We start from the raw sequence: 25,596 nt of genomic DNA on the forward strand, positions 1-25,596 counted from the left end.
CAAATGGTAACTTGATCATTTAAAGCAATACTCACAAACAGGGTGGTAAAGTTTCCTCACCTGACTCTAAAGGATGAAGCTCATAATGCTAACTATAAATCATACTAATGCTAACTATAAATTAATGAGCTTTCTCAATAACAAATTAAGGCTTTTTGTGAAGGGAATGAAATGAAAGGTACCATGGTGATAAGCTAAATTAATGCTGACATAGAATAAAGGCCGTTGAACATATCTTGATCCCATTTTATTCTAGAGCGTATGCAGGCCTTTGATTATAGTTTTACCTTATGGCTGTGACCCTGAAAGTTTCTATCAGAGAGGGAGGAGGTAATACACACTGGCATCATAACAGTATCTGGTATCCGTGATGACTTTGATTGTACTTCGTTGAATAGAGGTTTCTACCAAAATGAGTGATTGTGGTATGGCTGACTGAACAGAATTCTCTGCCAATGCCGTCTTCTCCAGTTACTAACTGTCTGTTTGCTCACCACTTACTGTAGGAGGGAGATGTCGTGGAGGAGGTTGAGATGATGGTGGAAAGCCTCCTGGATGTGCTTTTACAAACTCTGCTTACAATCATGAGTAAATCGCAGTCTCAGGAGGCGGTAAGAGGGCAGCGTTGCCCGCAGTGCACAGCAGAAATCACTGTTAGTAACTAACAATCAGTTTCTATTTCCTGCTTCTTTAACCTTTGGTTCAGTCCCTCACCACCACCTGCACCTCATTATCATCTCTCCTGCATGAATGCCCAGGGCTTTGTCTCTTTTCCTTAATAAGCCGCAGATCCATTCTTTCCTCTGTGTGGTAGTGAGGTCTGCAGGAAACAGTAAGGCTAAAGGAAGCTTTTGTGGATTTCCAGGTTATTTTCTTGTTTGCCTTTGCAGCCATGATTAAGAATTAGTGTTTAGAACTTGAGACGTGCTAACTGGGTAGCTGCCTAGGGCTTCACCCCTAAATAGGAATTGCCAAGGGCAATATGAGCATCAAGCTCTGATTCCTAAGTCTGAGAATGCCATAATTTCCAATTGACAAGTCCCTTAACACCCTGGAGATCTTCTGTTCAGGTTCACTGATTATTTCATGCAAATGAAACACAATGTGCTTTTGAAAAAGAAATTAGCAGAACCTAAGTCAAGTGAGCTGTTGAGCTTGGTGGGAGAAGAGGGAAAAGCCACCACTTTGTCTAGGCTGGCAGCTTCAGCCTATGGGAAGAAATTTTTTCCTTGGCATTAGCGTAACAAGAGAAAAGGAACAGAATTACTGATCTGCTTTCATCTTCTGTATTCATTACCCTTTCTATACTATCCTATTCTGGTCTGTTTTTGCTTAGGAGAGTCTCTAATGCAGTTTTTGCACTACATATTATGTTATGGTGTTGTCCAGAACATCCTTTTTTTCTTTTTAGACTTGCTTTTTTTTTTTTTTTTTTTTTATCAAAAGGCTGAAACCTCAGAGATGCTGGGGGGACAAGTACACTAGGGTACACTTTTCACACAAGTGAAAAGATGGTATCTTTCTATGTTAGCTCAAAGGAGCTAATAAATGGTAGAATCCTAATAAAGAACAAGGCATTTCATAGTTCTTAAAATGTCCAGTAACATCTTAGCTTCCTTTTACTTCTGTCATTTGATTTGCCATTATTTATCACATAGCACCTCACATACAAGAGCACACTATTTTTCCCAATGAAGTTCATCCCTATGAAGTTTACTGGAACAACCTATGTCAAAGCTTCTGTGTGGGTGCTCGAGCCAATTTTAAAAAATAAAAATGGAAGGGAAAGTCACAGTTATAAAAACCCCTCATATTTGTTCCTGAATGTTTATTTTACAGCACAGTGATATGTGTAATCTTTTTAGATACTGATTAGAAAGTAGTTTGCATGTTTTGCAAAGGATTGGCAGATAAAAGACATGCTCCTTACCTTCTTGCCACTGCCATGTTCATTATCTTGGACAAATTGCTTAACTTCTCTGTGCTTTACTTTCAGATATGTAGAATGGGGGAGCCCATCTTTGGAAAACATTTTGGGATACTGTGGTAACTGGTTAGGGTGCATATGCTTTGCAGGCCAGAAATGTAATTGTAGCTCATGTAGGCTAACCCAAGCTATATTCAGAGTATCTTAATGGAATACTGTTAATATTGTAGCTATGACAGCATGTAATTTGGTGAACGCTAATCAGCCAAATATTTACAAGGTTCCAGACACCTTTCGTAGCCCATACTGATCCCATGCTGTTATTGCTATACTGTTTTCAGTATATCAGACAATAAGTTTAAAATATTCCTGGTATGTCTGCATGAGCAGCAGTCCCACCTTTGTTAGCATAGTATATTGAGTATAAAGTAACTGAGAAGGTGACTGTCAAAAACTGCATGCTTGGAGGGAGATGTGTTAATGTCTGTAATAGTAATTATAAATCATTTTTGTTTAGACTACAACATTTGCTAAGACTTTTTAAAATGGCATCTGTGGGAGATCCTGTAAAAGGTTTATTCCTCTATATTAACAGTAATTCAAGAACTGTTAACTGTTAATGCAGTATTTTTAATTTCTGTGCATGTCAGCTTTCCTCTCATAGGCATTGGGGCCATTTCAGACCCCTCCCTTTATACCTTACCCCAGGTTGAGTTTTATATTTATGAAATTTCAGATTGTCTCAACTAAATAATTTCTTATCTTGTCAACAGGGAGAATATGTGTCCTGTCTTTTATCTTTGCTCCGTCAGATGTCAGACACTCATTTCCAGCACTTACTGGACAACTTCCAAAGCAAGGATGAACTAAAGGTACAACAGAACATCTTGTGTGTAGGGTCCTTCAGTCTGAATGAGAGAGAAGAGGGGAATCCCTACAGCATTGTTTGCTCTGCTAATTGTTCCCATTCATCGGCACTCTACTTTTATAGACCTTCCTTTCTCTCTTATGATAATACATGTAGATGCTATGTTATAAAAGCATTTAATACTTGACACTGAACTATCTTGATAAACAAGAGCAAATAAAAACCAAAGATGGGTATTATCAGCCATAGAAGCTTATCATTGTTGTACAATATAGAACCTAGAGGAGCAAGTTTTTTAATCCCATGAATGTAGTCAGTTGTACTATAGTATGTTACCAGATGTGAAATACGCATTAATGTTTACTTACAAAGAGTGCTGAAATTCATTTTATGCCAGAGGAGTGTTTCAAGCCTTTTTTGGGATACAAATATCTCTAGCAGATGATATCTTTCTTGGGTAAGCAGTAATCTTCCTAATTCTCCTGCCGATCCCTCCTAAATTTGAGAACGTTAACTTGAATTATGGCTATCCTTGAATAGACGATGGCTGGTGAGGGACCAACAGACCTCTCTGTTGGCTTTTTTTTTTTTTGTCACTGTCATTTTGAAATGGCACATCTCAAAACAGCAGAAACTGACTTTTTATCTCAGTTTTCATAGGAAAGAGGAGTATCTAAGACAACAGTCAACTAAAGAGGCAAAATAATTTTGTAAATAAAGACAAGATTTTATATAACATGCTTTTGATTAGTATGACACTTGATAAAATAGGGACAATGAGAAGAGTGTAATGTGGCAGGAACTTAAGTTGCCTTAACAAATGAGATGGAGAAACAGTAAGAAGTCTGAATAGGCTTTTGGCTTCTAGGTATTTCATGCACATGTAGGGAGCCTGAATAAATTCATAACAATGAAAAATGTGTTGTTAAAGTAAAATTTATCTTTATGCCCATAAGAATAAATACACTTTTATATCTTGACAATCTAAGGATGTGTTAACAGTATGACAGAAGCTGAAGATATTACCTGCCATTTTTTTCCAACTATCGGTTTATCAGTTGATCTAATAAAATACATTACCTATTCCTTTAAATATTACTGTAATAATATTTCCAGTACTTTTTCTTGAATAGGAAAGCACTTTGTTTGCTTACCTATATTACATTTAGGCCAAAATGAGGCCAAAAGTCAAGGAGCTTCTGATCCTTTACTCTTGGCTAAGTTACACAAAGATATTATTTTCCCCCCGGCCCATCAGAATTAAGGCACAATGGTAGAACAGTTTTGAATAAATCTTGTACTACCACTTTCTATGCTGTCTTAATTTTGTGTAGAAGAAAAGTGAAACAACAAATCATAATTTGCAATGCTGACTAGTCACCTTTCATCCTCACTGTTCTTCATAGATGTAGAGGTGCAGGTAGTCAAAAATCAGAAATGTTTTCAGGTTTGGAGAATTTTTGGAAAGCAAATGTTCAGTGGAATAGAAGAGATCTTTTCTGCTGTCTGTCAGAAATGAGGTTTCATGTTGCTATTTTTAAAAGGACACGTAGGAGTTCTACCGAGTTTGTATGTGTGCTTTTTTGTCAAATTTGTGACATAAGTGCAAAGAAATTTGGACAGATGCTGTCATTATTTGAATGCATAAGCCAGATAAATAGCTGTAATTCCAATCTGTTTGAAAATAGCTGTAAATTGACACCGGATCTCAGGATGATGGTATGGGAAGTCATATACATTATGCACATAAGGAAGTTTTTCATCTCACTATGAAAGATTTAAGACAGCTACAACCCAGTCAGTACATATTATATACAAACAAAATAGAACAATATCCAAGTATTTGTTGTTATCATATTTTCAGATGAATGTCCTGGTTACACAAAGCTCAAGGGGAACACGCTCTTAGCTTAAGAAGTGCTTGTAATCAGGAACACAAATTAATCTTCAGCTGCTAATGCTTTTTTTCTTTTCTTTTTCTTTTTTTCCTTGCAATAGGAGTTCCTCCTGAAGATTTTTTGTGTATTTCGGAACCTGATGAAAATGAGTGTCTTTCCTCGAGACTGGATGGTGATGAGGTTGCTCACCAGCAAGTAAGTAGAGAAGCAGGTATAAACTTTTAACATTCTATATCCATTTTTTTTCTTCTCAGCTGGACGCTTAAAACCTGTGCTGCAGTGTTTGATCTGACTGAAATTTGGTGATCAAGGCAGGAACTCTGCAGTACTCATCCTAATTCTTCATTTGATTTAACAATCCGTATCAAATTTGGACTTCTGTTATCATTCTGTTTCTTATACTCTACCAGTATGCACAGGTGTCAGGAATTATAGGTCTAACTGAAGTAGCTGCACTGAGGGTAGGAGTGGCACAGCAGATCTCATAACACATGGCAGGGAGCAGGTACCCACAATAAGTTGCTATTAAGTCAGGCTTCTCATCTGCCTTTATGTGTAAATGACTACTTTAAATGTCTGTCTTTTCCCATAAACTACACTCTTTAACCTACAGAGAAGAAAGAATCAAAGTTCGAAAAGGAGGGTCAAACCCCAGCAAGGTTACCAAATACATTACAGATAGTTATTTCTCAATAATGTTGTCATTGGCCATTTTAATGCATTTTAATTTCATCTAATTTTATTTCTGTTGAGTTAAGTACTACACTGTTAGGAGTGGTAGCAATGTGATGAACAAATGGTGGCTTGAATTATTTACCAGTTTCTTGTTTCATTAGATAAACTAGCTGTAGAATGTAGAAGGCTGGTCAGCTGCTGAGCTGTATGCTCTGCGTGTTCACAGAGCTAATGAGAAGTCAAGGAAGTGGATTTCAGTATTTCAAGCTCTCAAATTAAATGAAGTTCTGTAAGAAAATAAGAATCTACATAAAAAAGTAGTTACCTCAGATGCTCTAAGTTACCAAGTTCCCTTTGGTACTATTTTGTTATAAACTCTTAGGCTAAGATAGGTATATTTAGCAGTGTTACTGAAAGTCTTGCTTGCATGTGAATGAGAGAGATGCTGGATTTTTTAATGCTATTGTAGCCTTAGCCTACATGGTATTTTTTAATTCCTGAATTTATCACATGGCTTGATTGCTTTTCCTTGAAGTGTATTTAGCCACCTTCAAAAAAGGGGGTGAAGGGAGCTGGGGGGGAGGGATTGGAAAAACATTCACAAATATATTGAGTTGAAGCATGTGCCAGATAAAGGACCATAATATAGCTAAGAATTAAAACAGTTCAAGCTTTTTGAGTTGCTGCTCTTTGGAAAAAATATTTCTGTTAAGGTAGGAGAAAGATGGGTGTATTCTTTCATTTCACTGTAGGTAATACAGCTCAGCCATACAAAATAGATGTCATTTGTATACAGGATACATACAAAATAGAATTATAAAAGCTTCCATATAAATTTCCCAAGTTACAGTAATGATAAAGATTCTTAATTTTATATCATGTAATACAAGCTGTTGATTGAAACAGAGAATAAGTGACTTCTGTGCAAATCTAGCAGTAAAAATGAAGAATGTCTGTCTCTGTATGTATAGTAAAATCAGCACCACAAACCACTGTGATATGATTTATACTCCAGATTCAAATGTTTTCTCTTTTCTTTTTTTCTTTTTTGACTGCAGTATCATAGTTACAACAGTTCAGTACCTGTCTTCCGCACTGCACAAGAATTTCACAGAAACAGACTTCGATTTCAAAGTAAGAATTGATACTGAGAAAATATTATGACATGTTTAAACTAGTAGTACCATAGGCACAAGAGCTATATTAGCGATTATACTTGCATAATTCATTTGATTATCTATGAGGAAAGATGATGTAACCAATGAACAGAGGAATTTGAATCTGCTGTGGATTGAGGGAAGTAGAACAGAATGCTCAAACCTAGTAAATGGAGGTCTTTGTAAAGGAAACAAATACCTACATAAGCAGTAGAGGTAATGAAGCCTGTTGTCAAGCCTAATAAAACATGAACTCAAACAGTGCTTTTCCTGAAGTCAGGGTGTTCATAATCTTCCTCTCCTGGAGGCCTCTCTCTTTGGTTGTTGACTTAAAACTTGGAGGAACACAGTATCTTAGAGTGTTTTCCCAATTTCTGATGTGCTTGAAAGCGGTCACAAGCTCAGTGTTGCTAAGGAAAAGCAGCCAGACGTGTACCTTTCTTTGCACATGCGCACACACAGCATTAATGTATAAGCCTCATTTCTTTTGAAAAATAGACTGAATTATAAAGCTCTCATTCATAATATGTAATCTCTGTTTTGTGTTTTTTTGTTGTTGTTTTTTTTGTTGCTGTTTTGAGGGATAAAATCTGTTTAGTCTAGAGAAAACAATTTAAACTTCTCTGAAGTAGCCAAGTTTAGTCATTTTAAAACTTCGGTGCTAAGAGTAAAGCTTAGTGGCATTGCCTTCTTTAATATATTTTACTATCAGTTTTTAACCCTTGGTGTCCTTAAGAGTTTAGTATCTCGAGTCAAGAGGAATATTGATTGTTACATCTTTATTACAAAAAGGAAAAGTCTGATTCTACACACAAAGGAACGTATGTCTTCCTACACTTGTTTAAAACTTACTTATTGGAGTGTAACGTTATAAAACTTCCTTTCTGTGTTACAGGTATGGAATTCCTATTTCAGCCTGGCAGTGTTGTTCATAAACCAGCCAAGTCTGCAACTAGAAAATGCCACACCAGCTAAGAGAAAGAAGATTCTAGATAAGTAAGATTTTTTGTTTGCTTCCCAGTCTTTTCTGCCATCTGAAAAATTGAGGCTTCTTTTTCTGTCACAAGTCCCTGTGATTTATGATGGAACTTCGGATGTAGAAGTGCTTGGGAAATAAATAAATCTCCTAATATAGTGCTCAGTGATAAGTTTTTTCATATTTTTATGTTGATTTAAATGTAAATTCAATTGAGCAGGCTTGCTGGAGAGGTAGTTGATTCTGTCTGCCTGTAAGTGTTGGAGGCATTTGAATAATGCCCTTAATAATATGCTATAACTTTTGGTTAGCCCTGAAGTGGTCAGGCAGTTCAACTTGATGATCCATGTAGCTCCCTTCCTTCTATTCCAATTCTATTCTTATTCTATTTTATTCCTTATTTTTTTAAACGTCACCGCCTTTTCTGGTGTTTTTTTCCATTAGGCAGTTGTCTATCTCCTCTCTTACAGATATGGTGATATGAGAGTGATGATGGCATATGAGCTCTTCAGCATGTGGCAGAACCTGGGTATGACTCTTCCTTTTCTGTCTTAACAACCAAAGCCAAAGTAACCCCAGCTTTCAGTTTTGTTTTTTTTTTTTTTAATTTATTTTACTATCATGTATTACTTTACATTTCTGTTAAGAGTTGTAAAACAAGGAAGCACTTCTCCTACCAAAAATATTCTGTGGCATCATAGTCTCTACTTCATTTGAAATAATATGTTCCTACCAATTTGAATGCTTTCTTCTCAAATGTGGATAACTTCACATTTAACTTCACAGTAACAGCCAAATAACTTCTGTACTAGATGAGAGCAAGTCCCACTAGGCCAGTATCCTGTCTCAGTCAGGGATCAAAAATGAATACCTATGGAAACATTTGAGGACAAAGGAAGCATATAGTACTCTAGAGGAAAATAAAAAAATAAAAAAAAAAAAAGTTGGTGATAGCAATCACAGATTATGCAAGGTTCTGAGAACAGTTAAATCATTAAAAGAGGAAAGGAATGATGCAAATGAAATTGAGTAACTTCATAATGTGGCTGCAAGCAAGTAATATATTCAAAAAGACAAATACAAACATTTTATATGTAGAAACATATATAGGACTGCTATTCAAGAAAAGAAACTACAAATGTATCGTGCTGATAATCAGCTGAATGGGAACTACCTGTAAAATGCCATGAGAAAAAAAAGTAACATGATCTTTGAGAAAATATATAAGAATCTTAAGTAAGAGAAGGAGGACTATATTACCGCTGCAGTTTTTTCATAGGTGCACTTGATTTTAGAACAGTTGGTCTGGCCCTGCAGCTTATAAAAACCAAAGACAAGTTCAATGTAGTTCAGAAGACGATTAGGAAGATGACTACAGAAGTAAAAATGAAAAAGAAAAAAATATAATGAAAAAGACTGAATAAGCCTGAGCTGTCTTGCACAGCTAAGATGGTACAGGCAGACTCGATCACAGTCCTGAAGTATCTGTGTGGGGAATAGTAAGCTCTGTAATATAACAGAAATCAAGTAACTGGAAAAATATGTTAGAAAACTTTAAATATGAAGAAAGAAGTCTATTATATACATATAAAGTTATTTATCATTGAGCCTTGTTCCAAATATGGCTATTCCGATTTATTCTCTGCAGCTGCAAAGTAAGCAGGACACAGAAGAGGTTATTAGTAAATGCCTTGAGTTGCTGTTGCTGAGAATCAATGCTATTTTGTCCTAAGTCAAGGTCAGCAATGAAATTGTGACTTCTATAGCACTGAGGACAAAGAGCTCTCTAGTTATTTAAAATCTAAGTATGTTCTACTAAACCTAGTTGTTCTCACCAACCCTTTCCAATACTTTCTTTCATAAATTAAAAGTTATCTGTCCTCTTTTACCCCTGGTTAGTATGTTTTAGTTTGTTTGTCTTTAATGGTTTGAATTCTATTATAAATGAAATGCAGTGACAGTTTTTGCTGATGGCTTTGGAATTGAAATTAAAAATGTAGACTTTGCAGGAAATGGTGTAAAGCAAGGTGTTGTTTCAGTCCTTTTAGGAAAAGAATGTACTTGCTTTCTTCATGTTCATGCCTATTACTTTGCATTGGGCCTATTATTGTCATTATGGCAGAGGCTCCCTTTCTTCTCAGTGACAGATAACAAATGCTTTTATTTAATCACAATTGCTTTGTGTTGTACAGGTGAACATAAGATTCACTTTATTCCGGGAATGATTGGCCCCTTTCTCGGTGTTACGCTTGTTCCACAACCAGAAGTCCGAAATATCATGATCCCTATCTTCCACGACATGATGGACTGGGAGCAGAGAAAGAATGGCAACTTCAAACAGGTGAAGTAGCTTCCCAGGCATCTGCAGTGTTCTTTTTCTTACTCTGTCTTGTAATACCCAGCTGGAAGCAAGGAGTTTGTATCTGTTGAACCATTTCTGATAGTGAGGAAGATGTCATGCAGATATATAAAACCAGAACATTTGAAGCATCATTCACAAAAGATTACAGGACTCCCGGGATTATTTAGGCAGTGCACTGTAGAGCTGACTACATGTCCTCTGAAAACAGAGAAGAACGATGTGCTCGTCACATCAGAGATGATAAAGAGAAAAGAATTTATTTGGTCCTGGGCTCTCACTGCTCTCATTGGTTTCCACATAGATCATTAGTCAGTCACTAAGTGGGTAAGACTGGGAACCAAAAATGGAGACTTCAAGATTTAGCCAGTATTTGTGAAAATAATGGTCTTTGCTTCTCTGGCAAATTTCTAGCCAGAAGGCAGTATTGTATAACTAATAATTATGCCATGCTTTGAAACAGGCTTTGTGACTTGTATATTCTTGGAGAAATCTCAGCATCTCTCCTGAATGCTTATGTCCAGCAACAGTTCCGTAGTTCCCACCTGCTGTGAGCTATGATTGCAGAACAGGCAGAGGAGTCCTCATTTTGTTGCTCTGTCATGCTCAGAGAATTGCTTGAATTTTCAGATCCTAAAAGTTCAAAGTAGTAATAACTAAGTGTAGGTTTGGAATGGATCCTTAGAGGACATTGCTTCATTGTCATTGTGTTTGGTACAATAGTGAGGGCAAGTATCTTCAGATAGGTATGCTGAAGGAGACAATGCTAGCATGCAGCTAAACAACACAAACTGTTTCCAGAAACATTTAATAATTGGACCTTTTGTTTAAATTACCATAATTCACGTGATTATTAACAATAAATTAAATTTATTAACATGCCATTTCTAATCATTCCAGGAGAATAACAGACCTTTCCCATACCTGATATATCAAAGGCTGTGTGGAAGAGTATTACCAAGGGCTTATGTTTTTTTTCCTCCTTGCTTCAACTCCCTTGACTGCTATTATTATTACTACCACTACTACTACTACTTCTACTATTATTATGGTGGCATTTGATCATGGTACTCTTTTTGCTTTAGGTGCTATGTTAGCATAACAATAGAACAGTTTCTGCTGTGGCATTTACAGTTAGAAGTACCTACAGTCATCTGCTAGTTTCTGGATCTATTTACACTTTCTACATGACAGATGAACTTTTCATAATCATCATATAATTTTTATACTTGTTCATATGTTCTAAGTTTCAGCCATAAAAATCTTTCTTAATTTACCCATGGAACTAATTCTCACACTGAAGCATGTGTCATAATTTTGTAAGACTAAAGATGGAAGGTTCATCTAGATTAGTGAGAATGAAATGTATAGTTAAATAGTACAAGATTTAAACCTTGCTAGCATTAGCAGCTGGAACCAAATTAATTTTTTGTCCAGAGTAGTGTTAGACAGCTGGACAGATGCTTTGCAGAATTCTGGCAAATTGTTGTAACTTACAGGCGAAGAGAGGGTTTTGTTGTTTTTTTTTAATTTTGAATTCTGTTCTAAATTGGTTGTTAGAAAATACAAAAATCCTGGAAATTCACTTTCATGCTTTTTTTTTCCAGTAGCTTGTTTTAACATGGTAATTTTTCAGCAATACTAGAGAACAATGCAGTCTGATTCATGGACTAAATCAAGTCTCCCTTTAACGATCTCACTAGCAAGAGTGCCAATTCCATTTGTGTGTCACTGGGTGATTTACTCTTCCTTCTCATCTTTACTTACTTTGCAGTTTGGCACCTGAAAAACTGAGAAACTCAAACTATGCTCATCTTTGAATAAAAACAAGTGACAATTCTACAAGCCATTTCAACCTTTAGAAACCTGTCTTCATTAGTGTTGAAAGTATGTTTTTTACAAGACTTTGAAGAGCACACCATTTTTTTCTTTAATATTGGATACAATGATTTCTGCACTTGAACCAATTTTATTGGAATATCTGATCTCAAACTTGACAATAGGACATACTAGACAAGGGGAGAAATGAATGCATATTCATGACCTTTCTAAGGGAAGGGCAACATAACGATACCGTTCTGTTCCTTTATATAAGTGTGTGTGGTAGCTGCTGCAGGGAAGGTTAACATTCCAGCCAGACCCAGTACAGTGTGAAAAGAAAATGCATCATATAAGCATAGAGAAGCTTGATAAAAATGAGTTTAATGAACAAATAATATTCCAATGCAATTATGTCTGGAGGGTTGGAAATCAGTTAGCTACCAGCAGAACCATCACAGCAGGCTAGAGGTGATCATGCCATAAATTGGTTTCTCTGCATGGATATTCAATTTATGGTACAGGATATATTTTTCCCAGAAAGTGTGTTCAGAATGATTTATTTGTTGAGAGAATAAATATCAAAAATGCCTGTGAAGAATCAACATTATCTCCTCTGGGATGTTCATTTAGACTCTGATAAGCAAATGGATAATTTAATTTTAGTCCTGCTATTTCATTGAAAAAAATAAGAAAAGTGTTTCCATTTAACTGAGATACAGAGAAATCACACACAGAGTAGGTGGGGCAGCCTGCAGGACAATATTCTTTCAGTCCTCCTTGTGTTTGGTACTCTTGTCTTCTGCATGAACAGCTAATTTATAACCAGTCATTTCTTCATCCAGGTGGAAGCTGAGCTGATTGATAAGCTGGACAGCCTGGTATCTGAAGGAAAAGGTGATGAGAACTACAGAGAACTCTTCAGCCTACTGTAAGCTATGCTCATTTCTGCTTGGTCTGCATTCTGTGGGGTCACTAAAGGAGTCTAGATAGTGACCTGTGCTGCAGTAGCAGCTCCAGGGCTGATCTTCAAAGAAAGCAGTAGAAGGTTTTCTGGCAGGTTTTCATGACATGGCTGTCAGCAAAACAGAAATGTGTTACTCTAATTCTGAAAAGAATATAAAAATTATTTTTTTCCTTGTTTTTGTTCTGTGAAATCTGATATAATGCTGCATAGGTAAGTCATTAACGTCCTCCTATAAAAAAAATTGATCTGCTAAAGGAACTGGTGCCTTTCTTTTTTTAACTTAGCAATATGTGAAATCAGGGCCTTGGGATGGCTTAGAGAAAGTCTAGCAAGTCAGGCCTTGTTAGAGCAAAAGGTTTTCCCCAGCATTTTCCTTTGTTGCTTCCAATTTTTGAAGGTCATTCTTTGAGTTGACTCAACAGTTGTAAGTTTATTCCTCCAGAGTCCATCATGACAGTGTTTCCGCTCCCTTTCACGCTAAATGCACAGTACTCATAAGGATAAACTTAGAGTGGAAACAGTCTAGGAGATTCCTGGAGTGTTATGAGAATAAATACATGAGAAATAAATACATGAGGCACACTACTACCACTGCAGTGGGGACCAGAAAAGTACTTAAGTCCTTGCCATTGAAGAAAGGAACCTGTATTGTGTGGCCAGCAGGACCAGGGAAATGATTGTTCTCTGCGTGGTCAGCACTGGAGAGCCCACATTGTTTAGTCTTGAGAAAAGGAGGCTGAGGGAAGACCTCATTGCTCTCAACAGCTACCTGAAAGGAGCTGCAAGGAAGGTGCTGGTCTCTTTTCTCAAGTAAACAAGTGGTAGAATGTGAGGAAATGGTCTCAAATTGCACCGGGGGAGATTTAGATCGGATATTAGGGAGAATATCTTCACAGAGAGGGTGATCAAGCACTGGAACAGGCTGCCCGGGGCAGTGGTGGAGTCCCCGTCCCAGAAGGTATTTAGGAGATGTGAATGTGGCACCAGGGGACATGGTTTAGTGACAGGGCTTGGAAGGCCAGGTTGATGGTTGGACTTGATAATCTTGAAGGCCTTTTCCCACCTAGATAATTCTATGTTTCTGTGTTCCAGACAATTTTATGTGGCCCCCAATTGTATGGAGGTAGTTTAAGGCATAAACCTTTGTTTGTATTTCTCAGTTTACATTTACACATTCATTCATTGTCAAGATAAATAAGCCAGCCTATCCTGTATGCTCATCCTTAGAAAGCATGTAAATCTATTCCATTTTGATTTCTGCATATTCAGCCTCAGGAAGTCTGGCACTTCATGTCTACAGATAAATATATTTCTTTTGTTTGTTTGTTTGTTTGTTTTTAAAGAAAGAAAATATCTTTGTTTTTTATTATTTTTATTTTTATTCACCTGGCAAGAAGAATGTTCAACTTTTCATTAGCTCCAGAGGAAGGTACTTGATAGCTGAAATGTTAAGAATTCAGGGACCATAATTTCACTTATTTGTAGATGTAGCCAAGAAAAATAACCTTGAAGTCCAGCAACCTTTTAGTTTATACTTGTACTGTCTTTTCTGAGAATACTATCAGCTTTGAGGAAACAATTCCACAGAATTGGAAAATCTCATCTCTTTTCTTACAAACTTAATAAATGCAGCGTGAAATAAACAGTTGGCCCTGACTTCTGTTGTCTCAGCTGTACTGGTGAAGTGTGAATTGGGTCCCTTGGTTGGAAATCATTTCAGTATAAAAGAGTTTGGTTGGAAATCGTTTCAGTATAAAAGAATTTGCCTGTTGTGAGGACATGTATGACACCTAACAGTACTTCTGTGTCAGTATGTAAGTGGCAAGTTCTTTGACCAGAGATCAGTTTCAGGAAACTAGCATGTAAATTTGCTTTCTTTTCTCATTTTTAATAGGATTTTCAGTGTTCTTACTCTAGCCTTTCCTCTTTCTTCTCAGACATCGCAGTGACGTGCTGCCTGTATTGTTTAGCCTGCTGATCAGAAAAATATCGCTTTCATTTATTTACAGTTTAATAAATTGTGATGCAAGGTTAGTTGGTTGCTGATTAGAGACCAAAATTAATGTGAGGATGTACAAAGAGGAATTTGCATTAGGTTTAGACTCCCTTCCAACTTATGATTGCTGTTAGCAGTATTTAAGCTACAGGTAAGAATGTGGGAATCAACTGTTGCTATCTTTTATATATTTTATATGGCAATGTGAGGATAATTTTCCTTTTCCTGTCAATTCTGTAATTTCCTTGTCTTTGCTTCATGCTGCCTGGAGTAGAACCCAGCTCTTTGGGCCTTATCCCAGGTAAGATAGTAATTCTGTGTACTTGTCTCATGAGGGAGAAACAAAGTTGTCTGCAGCTGTCTGCATGCACTACACTGTTTCCCCGGATGCCTTATCTGCTCTTTTTCTCTCTGAACAGTTTGCTGGAGAAGATTGAGCAGGAAACATGGCGGGAGACTGGAATCTCTTTTGTTACATCGGTTACTCGCCTCATGGAGCGTCTGCTTGACTATAGGTATCTGAGAACAACAGTAAGATGTTCTGAGTATGTGTATTAGAAGTTTTAGTATCAAATTTCTTTTGTACAGGGATTTTTTTCATTGTTTATCAAGCTGCATGCTTCTCTGATGGCAGGCCACAAGGTATTTAGGAGATGTGAATGTGGCACCAGGGACATGGTTTATTGACGGGGCTTTGCAGGCCAGGTTGATGGTTGGACTTGATGATCTTGAAGGCCTTTTCCCACCTATGTATTACGTCTGCAAGCCTACCTCACTGCTGCAGGGTTCTGAGCAGAAATCCAAAGTTCACAGCTCCAGAGCCCTAATTCTTATTCTTGTATGCTCATTCCCAAAAAGAAAAAAAAAAAAAAAACAAAAACAAAGATGACGTTCATCCTTAGTTTTGAACTAAGGTTCATTCAGGTTGCTAAATGATTTATTCCTTTTAGCTTTGAAGTGATCTTGCCTAATTAAGCAATATACATGCTAAATGTAAGAATGATTCTAAATGGCTTGCTGAACCAAGGTCTTTGACACATGCTGAATGCCTCATCTAAGCAAGCAGGGTTAGAAAACTTCATCTGAGGAAAGCCTGACATGTCAGCTGGTGACTTGTGTGCAAGACTCCACTACAAACTAGACATCCTCTGCTTGGATTTAGACTAAAGCTTGCAGGACTATTGTGAGCTTTGATTTAGTTATAAAAACATATTTTACTTTCTAGTTTGTGTGCGCTCACACTCAGAGTTGTTTTTATGGAACAGGAGGCAATTAGAAACTATATAAAACTGCCCCATATATTTCTATCTTTAGACTACTGACAAGAGTTCAAATTTTTTTTTCCTTTTTTTTTTTTTTTCTGCTCATTGTAAGTGAAGACCTGTGACTAGGCTGGGTGTTCTGCAATCCCAAATCCTTCTCTGTGCTTTTTAGTTTGTTCTTTTTGTTGTCCTGAACAGTTTGATCCAATCTCCTGTGGTGTTTTTTTTTCTTGACAACTGCCATACAACTACTAAGAAAGACCAGATATCTGACAGACATTTAAAGAGAATGCAAGGGAGCTGACTGTTTTTAATGGAATCTGCTATCAACGCAACTTGGATGAACAGATACTCATTTTCATGCTTAATTTCGGGAACAGATACCAGCTTTTAACTGATACACAATATGCAGCAGAATATTTCATTCCCTGAGCAGAGCAGGATAGGGAACTGTATGAGAATTTGGAAATACCCAGATGAAGTGTGTCAGCTGCTGTGATAGTTCTGCAAATCACATAGAGAGCTATGAAGTGAAGAGCTCTGCTAATCAGTTTTGACATCTTGTGGAGCCCAGATGCCAACTAGCTGACAGTGTAGTTCTCAGGAAAGTTTGTGGTGTCACTGCTTTAAAAATTTTGTCTCGCCTTCACAAATGAATGTGACTTTCTCAAGTCGAGATTGGTAATTTCTGAAGCCTTTTTCTTTTGTGCTGCTTACATCAAAATTATTTTTAAAAATTGCAGAATCCACAGATATTTTTTTTGTGATTTATCTTACCTGTGAAAAATTCAGTGATCTAGTCTAAATCAGTCAGGTTGTATCTTCCAGGATGCCAACGCTACATTAGATACCTGAATTTCTGAAACCTAGTCCTTTGACTAGGGAACCACTAAACATCTGGGTAAATAACTTTTCACTTTTATGGTAGCTCTTTAGTTATGAAGATGTTTGATTACTGCCATCTGGTATTTGTTCAGAGTTGTAAGAAATGCAGTGGTCACTTCAGGTGCTTGTTCTCAGATGCCATCAAGGCAGTTTTTATATCATTTAGGCCATATTATGGATTTCTTTCTTAAGGCAACTTTATTAAATAAAGTATACAGTTCACTGTTTTTTGTGATCCAAGGAATCTCTGGAGGTTAAGATAGCTTCAAATGTATTTTAAAAGGAAATTTTGCAGGTGTTTCAACATTACTCTGCTTTCTTAGGGATTGTATGAAAGGCGATGAAACAGAGAACAAGAAAATTGGCTGCACTGTTAACCTTATGGTAAAGATTTTTTCCTTATGTTTATCTCTTTGTGATACTGTGCAATGTAATTGAAGCTGGAATGGGGAAGGTTGGGTAGGAATCTGTGTCAGCAATTGTAGGTTCAGAATCTGAGCACTGGCATGACAGAAAACAACGGGTTGGGAGGATCCCCTGGAAGTCTGTGGTCTAACTCTCTGCCTTTAGGCTGGGCTCTCTAACTTTAAGCTGGGCTTCTCAGGGCCTTGTCCAGCTGAGTTCTGAATATCTCTGTGACAGAGATTCCACAACCTCTCTCACCTTTTCTTCCAGTGTTTGACTATATCCTTGTTTTGAAAAAAAATCACTACGCGAAAAAGTTAGTGGGTTAAATCAGTGTGAATGTGAAAAGAATTAGTCCTTTCACTTTACACTAATAATGTATTCTCTTCTCAGTACCTATATACGTATACAGATGCTACTGATTGTCTTGAATGAAGGAAAATTCTCAATGAAAATAAAAACTCTCTCTTTTACAGAATTTCTATAAGTCGGAAATTAACAAGGAAGAGATGTACATCCGCTATATCCACAAGCTGTGTGACATGCACTTACAGGCTGAGAACTATACAGGTTAGTAAGACATCATACAGGGTCTGTTTGAAATCCTAGTGAAAGCTTTTGACTCTTCTGATGTTATTCTCTAACATCTCTTGAGTTTGTTTCAAAAACTTCTGTTATGGATCAGTTCACTGTTAAGACTAGCCCTCAGGAATCTCTGACCCTAGAGACAAGGGTCCATCACTCCATCACACGAAGTAATGCATGTCTCTGCACAAGCAACTGTTCTGTTGCACCTTGAATTTTACGTTACAGTGTTCTGCAAGGACAGTTGACTGAAAAATCACAACAGTGGAATCAAAATTAGGGGAACATTGAAATCACAAACCCACCATCATGCTACCGTTTGCCAAATTTCCTTGGATTATAATACTTAAAGTGCATTTAAGAAATCTATTGACTCTAGTTCTGTTATCCAAGCTCTGTTTACAACTGCAGACTCCAAATCTTGTTACATACCTGAGTATCTGACTGTGCATTTAAATCAAGTATCTAGTAGAAAGGAACTTGACAGATTTGTACCTAAGAATCAGGTTTATCAGAAACAGCTATGTGCTGCTATTTTAAGTAATTGAATAATTTAATGTTAATTTAACGCTTCAGAATTTTTTCTCAAATTGTACATCAGAACTTCCAGACTGTTTTAGAAGCAGCCTGTGACCTTTTAGACTATTTGCTGAGTTATTTGTTGTCATTGATTTCAGTGTTCAATGATTGCATTTCCAACAGAGGCTGCATTTACTTTGCTTTTGTACTGTGAGTTGCTTCAGTGGGAGGACAGACCTCTGAGAGAGTTCCTGCATTATCCATCTCAGTCAGAGTGGCAACGTAAGGAAGGTCTGTGCCGTAAGATTATCCATTACTTCAACAAAGGGAAGGTATGCCAACTTCTTCTCTCTTCCAGCAGCTTCCTTCCCTTTTCCTGACTTAGAGCTTGCAAGGCTATCATCTTGGTTCAGTAGTCTGGAAGTAAATTTATATAAAAAGGTTTAATAACTTGACAAATTGCGTCTTGGCTCTCTAGACCAAAAAACAGATGAGAAAATGGATATGGATATTTCATGATACATATCATTTGGAACTAGTTTAGGTAGGCCAACGGGAAAAAGGCTGGAATGTTTTTATACCTGTAAAAATTGTGGATCACCTGACATGACAGACAGCTTGATAAATTCCAGTTGCTTAATTAAAAAAACACTGTCTATGCAAATTGTTGTGTTATGACTCGCTTCTCACTTAAGGACTTCTGTTTTTATCCTCCAGAAGTAAATGGCAGGCAATGCATTCTAGGAGTCCCTTATTTAAAAAAGTTTTAAGCCTTTTTAGTATCACTGGTGTTTTAAAGTGGAGTTCCATCCATTGCACAAGAAAAAAATCAATTCATTTTCAATACATTTTAATTCCAGATATTTGGTATGTTTTTCCTACAGTGAATATTTTTTTTAATCACTGCAGAGGTAGGTGTTAGTCCCTTGTATCATGGTGTTTTGGGATCGTTTCAGAGGTGAATATTAGAAGCGAGATCATCAGTCAGAATATTTTCAAATTTTTCTTTAGAAAAATTCATATAACTTATATTATTAAAGATAACATCTGTATGTGCACCTCAGGGCTGGTTTTCCCTCTGATAGCACTGACAATGAAATTAAATACAAATGTGATTCCATTCATGTGGGGTTGACATTCCAGATATTTTTTCCTGGCCCTGATAAAAGAAAGATGCTTATGGCAGAGACAATCTCTGCCGAGTCTGCAAAAAGAAGTCAGATTCCTGTTTGTAATTAGGAGTGGCCGGTTTATTAGGAAGCGATTCATTATCTAGGAATCTTTCCTAGGTCTTTTGAAATAATACTGCATGTGGTTTTCTGTTTAGTTTCAGAAAATTTCAGGGCTCTTTAGACTGCACTTAAATTTAAATTACTGACTTGTGCAAATATTGCAGTACTGTACTGTCTGACTAGATGAACTTAACATAGAGACTATGTACATAAATTGAGCCTGTGTTTTTGACAAACAGGCCATCCACATAAACACTGAGGGTGAGTAAAAAGTTAATGGATGTAATTTTGCTATTAATCTCCTCGTAGATTATGGAGTGTTAACCTCTTAAGGTTTTTGTGTTTTTTTTTTTTCTCACGGGGTGTTTCTGGAGTTACTTGGCTGTGTGTTTTAATCCTCCTTTATTTTAAATGGTATCTGAATGACTGAATAATCCACTTAAGCTGTATGTCACTCGAGCTCTGGAGGTGAAAGATGCTGAGAAGCCAAATCTTCCTGCTGCTTTCTGCCACTTTTTCTGTGGCTGTGTAACTGAGAACAGCTCAGGGAATAGAAGAAGCTTGTTTCCCTCAACTTGTTTCTGACGGGTTGTTTTTCTGTGCTCCCCTAATGTGAAGCAGGACCTCCCTGGGTCCTGAAGAATGGGATTTGTTGTTCCTGTTTTCTCTTGCATATCTAGACTTAAGTTCCTCATGCTGCTCCTGGCATTTCCCATTAAGTAAGGGGGGGGTCAGAGCAGCATGAAGGAGGTGTAAAAGTTACCCATTTGTTCATGGGAAAACCTCACCACAGTAAGGGGGGAAAGATAAGGCCATGTGACTATCCTGTGAGTCTGACATAAAGGGCATGCAGGTGGAGTGCAGAGAGCACCTGCAGCACTGCAAGGGAGTGCAGAATTGTCTAACTCCCATTCTCAGAAGCAGCCCTGTGCTGGGAAGGAACAAAGCTTTCCAAAACCCTTTTACCCTTCACTCTGCATACTCCTTTCTACTGCTGTCTTGCAATGCTTTGAATCGGTTTATGGCTCAGCAGGTAGCATGTGCAAGTGCGTAACTTTTTTTTTTTTATGATTGATTTTGTCCCTTAAGACTCAAGCTCTCCTAGCTAAAGGAGACTAAATGGAACAATTTGAACCTGACTGATCCTTTTTCTAGACAGCAACGGCTTGAGAACTGCACAACTCTTTTCTGCCCAGTTCACTGTTGATTTGTATTAACTAAGAATTCTGACCAGCTCCCTTTTACAGCATCACAGCGTGTATTCAGCCAAGTGCTGTGGGAGACCCAGTGCTACATTTCCAAAGCAGTTCATTTTTAGATTGTATTCTTTCTACACAACGTTTGAACTAATTTCTCTTGTGAATCACACTTCCAAAAGAAATCTGCACATTGGGATGTGAGTAAATAAAGGCTCCCATTAATAGATGTTGATTGTCTATCTGCTTCCTGTGTGCCATCAACAGCACTCAGCTGAGAGTTGCTGGTGTCATAGGAGAAGGCTCCAATAAAACTTGGATGAATGAGCTTTACAAGCAAAGGATATAATATTCAGCATACAAACAGATCAGACATCAGCAAAAGAGAAAGCAGTAATGAATTAAATTAACAGTGGAGACGTTAGGAAATTATTTGAGAGGGAGAAGAATGATACTTTAGAGGAAAGTGACACTTAGCACACAGAACTGTATATTCAGCTTCTACATTGTGAAGATAGTCCTCATTAAACATTACCAATTTTAAAAAAGGAGGATCCCTGTGACTCATATCCATTCATTCTGCTTCACTTTCAAATATCTATGAACTCGCTTTTCTAAAAAGCTACCTGTATATTGTGTTTCCTCCACTTACATATCACATCTTTATCATCAGAGTATTCAGCTGGCATGGTACAATTTTTCTGTGTTGAAATCTGATTGAAAGGGAGAGAGAGAGCCTGAGCTAGGATGACAGAAATAGTATCAGAGTACATGTGAAAGAGCTTGTCTAAATAAAGAGAAATGAGATGTGGTTACATATTGTTAATTTAATTCACATCAGAAAAGGTGCATAAAAAGGTTACACCTTTAGGATCACTGTAAGGGAAGATAGCCAGCTTTCTGGTTCCATCCAGAAGACAGATTGCAGAATTATGTAATGCTTTAGCCACAACATCCCATTTGGAAGTGAGACTCTGCTTCTGTCCAGTGTAACAAAAGCCATTTATTCCTAGCCAGGTGTTCTAGAAGAGATTTTTCTTTTCCATTCTTCCAGGTAAATATAGATCACCAGAAGTCTATGTACTGATACTGTAAACTCTGTTGGGGGAAAAAAAAAAAAAAAAAAAAAGGCATGCAATGCTTGTTGTGTTTGCAAATATAAACACTTAATTGGGCAATGCAGTTGATCACAATTCAATGTGTGTCATGGACTTTGACAGCCCACAGCAAAAATCCTGTTAATTTGAGATCACAAAATTCCAAGTAATAACCTGAGTTGTCGAGTAACTGATCTTTCAGTTGCATGTATTGTAATTATCTAATTAAATCTCAGGCTTCCCATCACCCCAATCTACTCCTATAAGATTATCAAAAAAGATCCTGAAGGAATCTTTTACTCAGCAAGTTCTTATGTACATTTTTTATAATAAAGAGAAGCTAAAGAGATGTAGGAATATTGTTTTTTGCTTCTTAGTTTTTCAAATTATACTCTCTTTTAATAAAGAAATTTTTAAAGTTGATAATGTTTTTGCAGTCCAGAGGACAAAAAAAACTTTGATATTAAGGATGAGAGAACAGATACTGAATGCGCGCGTATAAAGGGAAGCATGGCAAAGTGCCTACTACATTAACTCAAATGGTGCAGAGATTCTCTTCTTTAAGTGAAGGTACATGGAACCAGAAAAGCTATTTCCATATAAACTGCTAATATTTTACATCACTACTGTTAATTACTGTTACCAACAATGTACAATATTATGCTTTTTAATACTGATGAGGACAGTTCAACTCACATTAATTGTGTTTTCACTGTAATACAGTCCAAGTTTAAAAAATAAAAAGGCAAGTTAACCCAATAGTGCATAAAAATTGATCTAACCAAACCTCAGCTGAGACCTTTGTGTTCCAGATCCTTTACATAACTATGGTAAGAAACCATCACTCCCCCAAAGCACTTCCAGTCTGTGCAGGTACAAGACGATGGGAGAGATTTCAGTTCAAGGGTGTATAAAATGAACACTCTAAAAAGCTAACAGGTAACAAGGGAAGCTTCCTCTCTGTGTGGGTATGCCCAAACGCAATCTCCTTCTTCCTTATCCTTGAGGGCCATGAATATGATGTGCTTGAAAAGATTTGGTGTATGCAGACTGTAAGTTAAAGAAGTGGGTTTTGGTTTTGGTTCTGAATACGGATACTGAGTGCAATAAGGCAGCTCAGTTCTGAGAATGTTCTGTCTCTGCATTTGAGTGTTTCCTATCACTTGATGGTTTTATGCTTTCAGTAGGAAGTAGCACCCATGGGAAGGGGAGCACTTTGCTGCAGAGCTATGCCCTAGATGACAAGAGTCTTTGATTCAGGGAGTTCTAGTGCAGAAAGCAGAGGAGATACTTGGGGGGGGATTTAACAGGAAGAAAATTTGTTAGTTATATTTCTCCAGAGAAGTTCCCAGTCTCATGAGTAAACTGTCAGTGAGAGCAGTGCCTGCATGTAATTTCAATGGAATATGTGCCTCTGTTACCATCTTGAAGAAGGAATCAATCCAATATTAATGGAAACTGTTTCATCGCATTGCATTTTCATATCTAATCCCTGGCATTTCATAGCTAATGAATTGCCTAAAACAAGTTTCTGTATTCCTCTCAGCTGAGTTGATGATAACATGCCAGTCACTGTGAGCGTGATTTGCTTTGGTTTTGCAGAGCTGGGAGTTTGGTATCCCACTGTGCAGAGAGCTGGCCATACAGTACGAAAACCTCTATGACTACCAGAGCCTCAGCTGGATTCGGGTAAGTAGCAGCAGTTCCTCTCTTTGCAGAATCTTTTCCATTCTCTGGAAAGTTTTGTCTCTCCTGTCAGGAAATTTTCAATTGGAAAAAAAGAAAAAAAAAAAAAAAAAAAAAAAAAAAAGGACTCCTTTGCTATTGATTCATTCCAACAACATTGTAGGCCTACTGTAGTAATTCTAGATCTGCCAACCCTAACTCCCATGAGTATATGAAAAACACATGCAGAGGATCTTGGTTTGCCATTGCCTGTCTATGTTTATTTTTGCATAAAACAGCCTTTGCTAAACATATCATGAGTGATGAGCAGATAAACCTATTAACAAGCCTTAATCTAGTAGTGCACCAAGGTATTCCTAAAACATCAGTAAATTAGCTGTTCTCTCTGCCTCTTTATTGATTGTATTTAATCAGCTGGCAGGTGAGGAGCATCTCAGCTCTTTGTTTTGCTCACCTTTACATGACATGTTTTCTGTTCGAGACCCCTAAATCTGTGTTGACCTGAATTGCCTTGAATTTCTCCCCATTCTAAGTTTTTCTCTGTGCCATTCACATCATTCAGCCCATTCCTTTATTCTTCCCACAACAACTTTGGGACATTCTCCATTTTACAAAAGGAGATAATGCATGTGGGAACCAAGAACAAAACCTCGGTGCAGTGTTCAACGTCAAAGCTGCTGTTAGGTTTCCCTGCAGTGGAAACAATGATGTTAAACTGATGCTTCTCATTAAAAAGCTATCTTTTTGCTATAGAGAAACTCTTATGAGCATTTCAGAGATTCAATTTGACAAGGGGTCTTGAAATCCCACTCTTGATGCAAATGCCAGCACACTGCTATGGAACAAGTAATTGTAAATAGAGAAAGTCCTTTTTTCAACACCCCCCCCTTCCCCCCTTTTCTTCCATGTTAAACTTGCTGGTATACAGAGCTGTAGACGATTTAATTTTGTTTCATCCCGTTTCATGCTCCTCAACTCAATTAAAGCAATCCCCATTGAACTGATAAAGTTTTTCAGACAGCAGTATAGATTTCGAGCTGTAGAGAGCTGTTGAGAATACAGTTAGAAAAGGACACTGGGAGCCAGGCAACAGTTACCTTAATCTCAGCTTTGCCATTAATTCTGTAGTGCAAAGAGAATTACATGCAAGACCTGTTTAATTTGAGGTAAAACAGAAAAATTTTCATGATATCTCCCCAAATGTAAAATGAGCATGGTGGTATTATAGTCTGCTCCATAATGTAGACTGATAATGTAGACTAATAATTTTAATCTTTAAAATAATTTCACTCTTCATTAAAAATGTGTGCAAAAGAATAATGTAATATTTGAATGTAACTTTAGATTCTAATGTTTTAAGTGCAGTTTTAAGAGTCTGATAGCAACTAACTTTTTCATTCACAGAAAATGGAAGCTACCTATTATGATAATATCATGGAACAGCAGCGCTTGGAACCTGAATTTTTCAGAGTTGGTTTTTATGGTCGAAAATTCCCATTTTTCCTGCGGGTAAGCCAGAGTTATACAAAATATGGCAAAGTGACTGGGTTCAGAGTAGCATTTAAGGCTTTGAATTTCAGCTGTGGAGTTGGGACATCTGCTGTTCAGTTTATATTTTACACCTGTGCAAGTAGAAATAGCTTTCTGTCAGAACAGGAGGATGTGGTTCATTGGGAGCATTCTTAGGAACAGACATCAGGAATTTGACTCATGCCTATGTGTATTTTTGACAATCTGCAGATCAGCAAAAATTGCCTCTATATTAAGCAAAATGCTCTATCACAGCAATGCTGGGTCATTACTCAACGAATTTTCATCATCTCAAATTATCATGCTTTAAAAAAATCTCACATGATGGAGTGATTCTAATACCAGACTAATGACACTTCTGCTATCTCCAAGTAAAATTTTCCTAGGTTAAGCAAAAAGCCTATCAACTTCTCGGAACACATCCTCTCTTTGATCTTCTTGTCTTTGGAGTATATGGGATCAGTTGGGTCTGAAATCCATTTTAAAAGTGCAGTTACTTTCCCTTCCTAATGAGGAATAAAATGTAAAATGGGTATTTGTTCATACAACTCCTCCTTG

General features: G+C 37.2%; 1 protein-coding gene across 10 annotated transcripts in view; it reads left to right on the forward strand.

Moving 5' to 3' along the window:
- Window positions 1–25,596, forward strand: part of DOCK3 (dedicator of cytokinesis 3) — a 211,766-nt gene that overhangs the window by 159,296 nt on the left and 26,874 nt on the right. For 7 of the 10 annotated variants that reach the window (XM_032193974.1, XM_032193975.1, XM_032193976.1 and 4 more), the window contains exons 26-40: window positions 507–653; window positions 2,701–2,799; window positions 4,794–4,888; window positions 6,427–6,502; window positions 7,421–7,521; window positions 7,972–8,030; window positions 9,694–9,842; window positions 12,524–12,609; window positions 14,916–14,942; window positions 15,061–15,156; window positions 17,112–17,172; window positions 17,670–17,763; window positions 18,481–18,629; window positions 23,425–23,511; window positions 24,913–25,017. In XM_032193974.1, coding sequence (XP_032049865.1) covers window positions 507–653; window positions 2,701–2,799; window positions 4,794–4,888; window positions 6,427–6,502; window positions 7,421–7,521; window positions 7,972–8,030; window positions 9,694–9,842; window positions 12,524–12,609; window positions 14,916–14,942; window positions 15,061–15,156; window positions 17,112–17,172; window positions 17,670–17,763; window positions 18,481–18,629; window positions 23,425–23,511; window positions 24,913–25,017 — 1,431 coding nt within the window. The remainder of the gene's footprint in view (window positions 1–506; window positions 654–2,700; window positions 2,800–4,793; window positions 4,889–6,426; window positions 6,503–7,420; window positions 7,522–7,971; window positions 8,031–9,693; window positions 9,843–12,523; window positions 12,610–14,915; window positions 14,943–15,060; window positions 15,157–17,111; window positions 17,173–17,669; window positions 17,764–18,480; window positions 18,630–23,424; window positions 23,512–24,912; window positions 25,018–25,596) is intronic. The other 3 variants (XM_032193977.1, XM_032193984.1, XM_032193978.1) reach the window with 2 other exon arrangements.

The sequence above is a fragment of the Aythya fuligula genome, chromosome 10, assembly GCF_009819795.1.
Source record: "Aythya fuligula isolate bAytFul2 chromosome 10, bAytFul2.pri, whole genome shotgun sequence".
Classification (NCBI taxonomy): domain Eukaryota; kingdom Metazoa; phylum Chordata; class Aves; order Anseriformes; family Anatidae; genus Aythya; species Aythya fuligula.